General features: G+C 52.8%; 1 protein-coding gene across 1 annotated transcript in view; it reads right to left on the bottom strand.

The window, feature by feature from the left end:
• PCDH12 (protocadherin 12) overlaps window positions 1–8,557 on the bottom strand; it is a 13,144-nt gene extending 4,587 nt beyond the window's left edge. Inside the window, exons 1-2 of the mRNA XM_007453702.1 lie at window positions 5,388–8,557; window positions 1,880–1,977 (exon numbers count right to left, since the gene is read on the bottom strand). Of these exons, the coding sequence (XP_007453764.1) occupies window positions 1,880–1,977; window positions 5,388–8,264 (2,975 nt within the window). The 5' untranslated portion in view covers window positions 8,265–8,557. The remainder of the gene's footprint in view (window positions 1–1,879; window positions 1,978–5,387) is intronic.
• Between the last annotated feature and the right edge of the window lie 594 nt (window positions 8,558–9,151).

The raw sequence follows: 9,151 nt of genomic DNA, 5'->3' as shown, positions 1-9,151 counted from the left end.
ATTCCTGCTCATGAATAGTCTTCTATTCATGCCAGCATTCATTCATCCACAGAGCGAAGTGGGTCCACAGCCCAGCCTTCAGAGTCAGACCAATCTGGGTTACTTGATCCCAGCCCTCCTGCCTACTCTGAGTCTGCTTCCTCATCTGTAAAATGGGAGTAATAAAAAACACCCACCTCATGGGGCGTTATGGGGGTAAAATGAGGTGTTGCATGTTAAGAGCTTAGCACAGTGTTGTAAGCAGTCAGCTTACATAGTCAGAAGTGACTATGAATGCCCTGATATTACTCACCATTGTCCCTCCATTGCTTCTCATTACCTGGCATGGAATAGGAGTTGAGTAAACTTTGGGTGATCTAATGCAGTCATCCTTCCACCCCTCCATCCCTCTATCTGAGTATGAGCTCCAGTGAAGGCAGGGATATTTGTCTGTCTCATCCCCTGCTCTCTCACCAGTGCTCAGAATAGGACTTGGCACATAGTAGGTGCTTAATAAATACTTTGTGGACTGAGTGACCGAATGTTCCTTCCTCCCTATTTGAGGCTAAATCCCAGACCAGAAGAGCAGGTCAATAGAGGATGCAGCTGAGGTGAGGCATCCGAAAGCTACTCAGAATCTACTATGGTGTCTCTTGCTGTCTCCCTGACCCCTCCCTCCCAAAGACCCTCTCTATCACCTGGGGGAGGCCAATTCCTGGGACTACCTTAGCATGGTGGGGACAGGCCTGGCGCCTCATCCCACCATCTGGAAAAGCTCCCTTTAAGGCCTGGGGGTCCTTGCTGCTTTTTTTCTGTGGCCATTTCTACTATGCAGGGGTAGCAAGTTTGCAAGTAATGGCAACAACTAATGTTTATTGAGCAATTACTCTGAGTCAGACATATGCTTTGCAAGGTATATTTACCTTCTCATCAAACCTTTCACGTCTGTAAGGGGTTCTCTTGTCCTCATTTTACAAATGAGAAAACCAAGATTCGTAAAGATTAGGCAGCTTGCCCAAGGTCCCTGCAAATTAAGTAAGAATTCAAATCCAGGCTGATATGACTCTGGAATGTGTGTGCTCACCGCTACTGTACACTATTTCTAGCTATCTTTGCAAAAAAAACAACAAAAAAAAGACTGTAAGTGGTCACAGCAAGAGCACTGAACCGGAAGTCAGTGTCCTGAGAGCTGGTCCCAGCTTTGCCACTCACTGGCTATTTGACCTTGAACAAAGTCACTTTAACGGGAAAGGACTTAGCATTGTTTGTGTACCTCCCATGTGCCAGGCACTGGGCCATGGGCTTAGAATGCACGTGATCATTAAATCCTTACCCCATCACTACAAGGAAGTGCGGTGACCTCTGTTTCATGGATGAGAAACTGCATCCCTGAGGCTTGATCTGACTTGTTCAAGTTTACATAGCTGGGTTGGATCAAACTACTTAGAGCCTCAGTTTCTCCATCTGTAGCAAGAGGGAGTTAAATTAGATGTCCTCCTGAGGTCTCTTTAATTCTAGGACCGCCCAAAGGAACACACCCACATACCCACACACCCACATCCTTAGCCAGGAGCCTTCATATTATGTTTAAGGGTCAAGAGAAAGAGCTAAACGTTACAGATTTAAGGTTCATAGCCCAGCACCTCTGCAATCAGGGAACAGATAATCAGAGCCTCAGGGATGAAGTCACTTCCTTAGTGACTCGGGTCCTGTAAATACTATTAATACAGTTGCTCCAGGACCAGGATGCCTGGGTAGGGGAATGGATGCTGTTCGCTGCAGTCTCCCAGGGGAGCAGCGTCTGGGATGTGCTCACCTTTCCTCAAGGCACAGAGGCTGCAAGGGTGAGGGCAGGCTGGTGGGGGGCTTGAGAAGCCAGTGGGGGCTACGTGCAGCTTACCTGCTGCCGCCGGGCTTGGCCAAGTACTTATTTCCCCGGTGGTTTGGTTTGGGCTGGAATTGGCCCTGATGCAGCAAGGACAGCAGCTGGGAGATTTGCTACAAGACAGGAAAAATCTGTTGACTCCACACAATTCCGACCCAGCACACTTCCTCACCGGATGTTTCCCTCAATGCCGGCGCTTTCTTTTTATAGTCTTTCCTCCAGCTTCAGATGTTTGTGGATCGGATGGGGGATGGTGAACGGTGATGGTGACGGAGGCAGGGATGTGTGCAGACAGGTTCCCTGCTTGGCCATGTGTCAACTACAAATTCCCGGGACCTGGGAGTCTGAGAGAGAGAATGAGAACCCTCTGGGCCTGTCCCCCAACTCTCACTCCCCCAGGAGACCTGCTCCCGGTGGAAGCTGTGGGACGGGGGTGAAAAGGGCATGTCCTGACTATAAATGTATTATAACCTCGATAAGGATTATTGTAAAGTGTTATTTCCCCCGCTTCAGTGATGTTCAAAGACTGAGCCATTGTTGGCGGGCCAGATGTAAGGCTATGTTGTACCGAAGGCAGCAGGGTGTCTTCGAATCATTCGTTTATTCATCCTTTCGTTCGCTCGACAAGTATTGAATGAGAGCTTGTTTGTGCCAGGCTGAGTGCTTGCTGGGGGGGGGTAAGAATGAGAACAAGGCCCAGTCTCTGCCCTCAGGGAGTTCCCAGTCTTCCAGGGAGGACAGTCAGGGGAGACAGGACACAGCAGCTGCTACGGGGGGTTGTACCAGGGATGAGAAACGATGGAGGTCAAGTGGAGCAGAGGAAGGTCCCTCACCCCACTTGCAGCAAGGAGGGAGTTACGGGGTGGGGCTGTGGATACAGGGGGAAGTAATTCACTTATTTCAACAAATGTTTTCTGAGTTCATACTACATGCCAGGTGCCTCTGCTGAGACCCGGAGGTTCCACAGGGGCTTGGCAAGTGGAGAGAGGGTGAGGGCCAGGGTGAGGGAGGAAGGGAGTTTTGGTCAGAAGGTGCTCAAGCTGAAAGGCCAGAGGAGACGGTGGCGTTTCAGAAAGGCTGGTGAATGGGGCAGGGGTGGGTGAGATGTCAGGGCGAGGCCCCACAGGCCCTTGTGAGGGAGAAGGCAACAAACCAAGTCAAGGTCGTTTCTAGCTTGTTGTGTGATGTCAGGCAGGTTTTTAGACATACTCAGACCTCAGTTTCCTCATCTCTAAGGTGGATCTAAAAGCACCACCCAGACTTCTTTACAGGGTTGTCAGGATTAATTAGGTGGTTTGAAAGTTTGAAATGCTCTGCAGAGTCAAGGGGTTTGGGTTGTTCCTCCTAGAAATGCTGCCTCTGCCTCCCAACTGGGCCCAGCCCCCCTCTTCCCTGAGAGGGTCCCTCTGCCCTCTGGGCAGCTCAAGACAAAAAATGCCAACCTCAGAGGAGACTTGGAAGGGGAGGTGGCCAGGACTGGGGTTTCACTGTGATGTGGGAGGGTCAGGGTCCCATTGCCTGCCTCAGGGCAGTTCCCACCTCCTGGCTCAGACCCAGAAACCCTCCTACAAGCACCTGCCACCCTTTTTTCGAGTGACAGCTGCTATTTCAGGGAAACTCCCTGAGTGCCAAACCCTAAGTTGTATGCTGTCATTCAGGCTGTCATTTCACAGTTAGAGTCCAGACTCTGGAGTCAGACTTGGGTTCAAGTCCTAAATCTGCCCCTGTTCCACTTCCCATCTGTGTGGCCTTGAGGAATTACTTAAGCATTCTGAGCCTCAGTTTCCTCAGCAGTAAAAAAAAAAAAAAAAGGGAATAATAATGAGACTCAGGTCATGTGTTGGTTGTGGCTATGAGGATTAAATGAGTGAAAGTCTATAAATTACTTCGTAATAGATCTTATGATAAGCACTTAATAACTGTCCAGTGGTATATAATCTCATGTCATTCTTCAGTAACCCAAGGAAAGAGATACCATTATATCCACTTTACAGATGTGGCATCTGAGGCTCACAGGGGCTACACAGCAATTACAGGCAGGGTTGGACTTTGAACTGGGATCTGACTCCACTGTGGCACTGTGCTACCGGAAAGACAAGCATTAGGCAAGCTGCCTCTTACCCTCAACTTAATCCCAACTTGGTACCCTTCTCTCTTTCACCCCAATGGGGTCACCCACAGGGCTTGCTATCTGCTGTCTCTGTTTGCCAACCACCAGCACAGTGTTTGGCACAAAGAGCTCATTCAATAAGCATTTGATGAATGAATGGGTGAATGAATGAATGAACAAATGAATGAGTGAACGGCTCTGGGCAACTTCTGGGGCTGCACAGAGCCCAGGGCAGGACTCCTGAGAGAGCAGCTGGGCCCTCTCGAGGTGGCTTCCTGGGGAAGGGGTGGGGGAAGGAAGCTGTGTCCTTGCTCCACAGGAAACATGAGCTGATAGCCTGGCTCATGACAGAAGTGTGCCTTGGGCGGGCAGCCTGGCACAGGGAAAATGATCTGGGGTTCAGAGGAGTTGATACGGGTGTGAGATCAGACACCATCCCGGAAAAAGCTTTCCCAGGTGTGTCCAGTAAATCCTAGGTCACTGGACACAGCCATTCATCATCCCATTTAATTCTGAACCCCCTGGGAGGTAGACACAGCTGAGTTTGGCATCACAATCCCCATTTTATAGATGAAGAAAATAAGGCTCAGATGTTAATGTTACCCAGCTCCTAAAGTGGCTGTGCTGGAACTGGAACCTAGATCTGCCTAACTCCCAAGTTCCAAGGTTGTTTCCACTGTCCTATCCCATAGGCCTAGCTGGCAAGCTCTGGGGTCTCAGGCAGGTCAGATGCAGGCCCTGAGCCTGGGGGCAATGATGCCTATGCCGGCTTGCTTCACCCAGAGGTTGCCCAGATGAGATGAGGGCAGGTGAAATGGAGAAGAGCTTTGCAGAAATCATCATAATCATTTTCTGAGTGCTGACTACACGCCAGACACTATTCTAGAGGCTTTAAGCACATTCACTTTATTATCTTCAAGCAAACTTGGGAGATGGGTGCTGTTAACTTGGGCAACTTCAACAGGGAAGCTGAGTGACTTCCCTGTGGTTCACAGCTTGGAAGACGTGGAGCCAGAATTTGAACCTGGGCAGCCTTGCTCCAAAGCTTGTACTCTTATTAATCACTGCCTTTGCTATGTGTCTACTTGCACAAGGCACTCTAAGTGAGTGCTCATATAGGAATTAACTGACCAAATCCTTAGGACAATTCTGCAAGGCAAATGCTCTTACTGTCATCCCTATTTTATAGATAAGGGAACTAAGGCTCAGAGACAGTAAGTCATTTGTCCAGGATCACACAGCTAAATTCTGCTGACCCCAGAGCTGTGCCCTGAACCACTGCACCCAATGCATCCTAAAGTGCGTGGTGAGCCTGAGGAATGAATGTGAAGAATGTGAGGGTAATGGGGTCTGATGCTGTTGTGGGCGGGTGAGGGGGGCTGACAAGAGAGGGAGCTGCCCACACCGAGGTACCTGAACAGGAGGCGAATCCACAGTGAGCTCCTCTACGGGGTTCCGCTCCGCAAAGGCAGCCACAGACAGCCGGACCAGGCTCCGCAGGATCTGACGGGGGCCTGACTCTTTCTCAGGGGCTACTTTGCCATGGAGATTCCGCTGCCGCCTCAGCGTTGCAGAGGAGGCTGGCGGGCTCAGCGGGGCCTCCTTACTGCCCTGGTCCCCAGGCACCCTCCCTGTGGGGCTGCCCGCAACCTTCAGGGGCCTTGAGCGGGGCTGGCCCGTCGCAGGTTGGGGCTCGGGAAGGTTCAGGTTCTCCCGGGAGGCATTCCTCTGCCTGGGATGGTTGAAAAGGAGGTTGACAGTGTCCTGCAGCACCTCTCGGCTCTCGGCCAGCGTTCCCTGGTTACCTTGGTTACGCAGAGTCCTGTACAGGGTCGGTGTGAGATGAAAGGGGGCCTGCAGGCAGGGGTCCCAGCCTGCTTCCATCATCGCTTCCTTGCCCACGTGCTTGGGGGGCTGCCCGGCTTCGCCAGGCTCATCCACCTGGCCCCTGAGCACAGGCACGAGGTGGATGTCCGCCTTCTGAATGTGTTTCTGGGGCCTCTTGGGCTGGTGACGATAGGTGCACTCGGCCTCCCGACAGTTGTAGGCCCTGTTGTCCTTGTCCGTCCGGCAAATGGACATAATCAGAGCCAAGGTCAACCCGGAGACGGCCAGCAGTACGACCAGGCAAATCACCGTGAGCACCGACGTGCTCAGGGCCCCAGGCTCACGGGCTGAGTCCCTCAAGTGGTCCACACTGGTGACGAAGAAGACCCTCAACAGGGCCCGGGTCTGTAAGGAGGGGCTGCCTCGGTCTTCCACCACGATCTCCAGCTCCCACTCACTCCCAGTGAGGCTGCTGGCATTGGTGATGTTGATGAACAGCTGCCCCAGGTGGGGGCTGAGGACGAAGAGACCGGCTTCGTTCCCACTCTGAATGCTGTAGAGGAGCTCTCCATTTGCCCCCGAGTCTGCATCTCTTGCTACAACGGTCACCAAAAGGAATGGCCGGGAGCTGGGGGTGGCCTGTGGTGGCATGTCAGTGCCTGCTGGACCCACGCCATTGGGAGTTTCAATGGGCACCAGCAGGTGACCCGTGGAGGCATTTACAAGCACCGAGAGACTGGCTTTCCCATCGCTGAGTATGGGGTGAATCACCTCTGGGGCATTATCATTGGCATCCAGCAGGCTGACCCACACAGAGACACTGGATGCAAGCTGGGGCTGCCCCCTGTCCTCTGCGATCACCAGGAACTCAAAGCCGGCCATCTGTTCATAGTCCAATGACCTCTGAGCGGTGACCTCGCCTGTGTCTGAGTCAATAGCTACCAAGTGAGAAACTGGGGAGTCCTGGATGTGGTATGAGATTTTCCCATTAACGCCCAGATCTGCATCATGGGCCTTGATGGTAATGAGGTGAAGAGAGGGTAGGTTGTTTTCCCGAGTGGAGACCTGGTACCTGCTTTTCTCAAACACAGGTGCGTTGTCGTTGGCATCACTGATCTGAATGCTGAGCTGTTTCTCGACTGATAAGGGCCGGGGTCCTTGGTCTTGGGCCAAAAGAGTGAGGGTATATTGCGGCCACTGCTCTCTGTCCAGCGTGGCATTGGTTAGCAGCATGTATGTGTTGCCATTGGTCCTTTTCAGCCTGAAGTGGCCCAGCTCTTGGCTCAGCCAACAGTGGACCAGGCCATTGTTTCCTGAGTCTAGGTCATTTGCCATGATGAGAGCAATGAAACTGTCCTTGGGAAGAGCTTCGGACACCAGGGATGGTTGGGAGGCCCATGTGATGTGGATGTTTGGGGTGTTGTCATTGACATCCAGAACCTTAATGAGAATTTTGCAGTGGGCTGGGATGGGATTGGGACCCAGGTCCCTTGCCTGGACATCCACCTCGTAGGCAGGATTCTTCTCATAGTCTAGGGGTTGACGCAGAATCACCTGGCCTGTCTTGGCATCAATACTGAAGGTGTCCAGCACCTCTGGAGGCACATGCTTACTGAGGAAGTATTCCACCTCCCCGTTGGGGCCTTGATCAGGGTCTGTGGCAGTCAAGTTTATGAGGAGAGCACCAGGGGCAGCATCTTCTTGGATTTCCAGTGCCAGTGAGCTCTCAGCAAACACAGGGCTATTGTCATTGGAGTCCAGGACATTGACCTTGACCAAGCTGGTGCCTGACTTGGGGGGGTTCCCACTGTCATAGGCAGTTAACACCAGATCAAAAAATGAGTGGATTTCCCGGTCCAGCTCCTTCACCACCACGAGTTCTGCGTGTTTGGTCTCATCGGGCCCCACAATGACATCCAGGGCAAAATGCTCGCTGGGAGACAGGGTGTAGGAGTGCAGAGTGTTGGGGCCAGTGTCTGGGTCCAGAGCTCTGTCCAGGGGGATCCGGGTGCGCAGGGAGGCGCTCTCAGAGATTTCCAGCTCCTGCTCACCTTTGGGAAACTGAGGCTGGTGGTCATTGATGTCCAGCACCTGGATCTCCACGTGGATGAGAGCCAAATCCCCTGTGGCAAGCACGTCAAAGGAAACCAGGCAGGGATCCTGCTGCCGGCAAAGCTGCTCCCGGTCCAGCCGCCTCCCTGTGCTGAGCAGGCCGTCCTTGGAGTCCACCTGGATGGGGAGCGCCTGAGGCAGCTGCAAGACCTGGAAGGCAGCCCCTGCTCCCCCAGACCTCTCCTCCCGGCCCAGTTCCTGAGACAGCTTCCCTATCACTGTGCCGGACGGTACTTCCTCTGACACTTGATATTTCACAGTGAGAGTGGCGACCTCCTGACAATCCCCTGAAAGGAACAAGTAGCCACCTGGCCCCCAAAGTCCCAGCAGAAGTGGCAGAAGTCGCATCATGCTTACCGCCAGAGTGGGCTAGATCCAGAAACCGCTAGAGTTCTTCAAAGGCTGGGCAAGTCCTCCGGTGTTTCCTGGGGGGCTTGACTAGCCCTGTTCTCCTGCCCCCAGACCTGCTGGCACAGCCTCGTCCCATAATTAGTTGATGGAGCCAGCAGAATTCCCAGGCAAGGCCATCTTCATCAGAAGAGATTTGAGGGGTCCAAGGACCAATGAAGTAAAATTGTTCAGGGACACTGTTGGCCCCCGTTAGCAAATGATGGACAAGAGCCGGTCCAGGAGAGACTTGACCCAGTAGAGCAGGATGTGGGGATCTGACTTCCAAACAGTTGCTAGGCTGGGGAAACAGAGAAGCAGCTTTTTCCTATGGAAACCCCACCTACAGGAAAAGGGAGGGCTATGAGTTTCTATGCCAATTAGAGAAAGAGAGTTTCCGTGAAGCTGAGTGGCCCGCCGCTGAGGAGGATGCGGCTGGGGACAGGCCGGATGGGAAGGTGCCGTCCATGCGGCAAGGCAGCCACTGAGGGGAGGGGAGCCCCTGCTGTGGCCAAGTGAGCAGAGAGCCTGAGCCCCTCCTGGGCAAGTCACACCCTGGCCTCTCTTCCCTTCCTTGTCTCTCTTTGTTTCCGTCATCTCCCGTCATTCTTCTCCCATTCCCCTTTTTTCCCACACTTGTCTACCTCTCAGTCTTGACTTTGCCCTCATCACCCGTTTTTGTCTCATGGGGAGCAGCACTGATTAAGAGAGTGGCCATCAGAGCCAAAATGCCTGGGTTCAAATCCTGACTCCACAACTTCCCAGCTGGGTCACGTAGGACAAGTCACTCAGCCTCTCTGGGCCTCATCTTAAGAGTGCAGATGGGAATAACAACAGTAGCCCTCTCAGCA

This window comes from Lipotes vexillifer, unplaced genomic scaffold (assembly GCF_000442215.2).
Source record: "Lipotes vexillifer unplaced genomic scaffold, Lipotes_vexillifer_v1.1 scaffold3365, whole genome shotgun sequence".
In the NCBI taxonomy this organism is placed as follows: domain Eukaryota; kingdom Metazoa; phylum Chordata; class Mammalia; order Artiodactyla; family Lipotidae; genus Lipotes; species Lipotes vexillifer.
The sequence above is the reverse complement of the archived record's forward strand: the minus strand, read 5'-3'. Positions and strand labels throughout refer to the sequence as shown.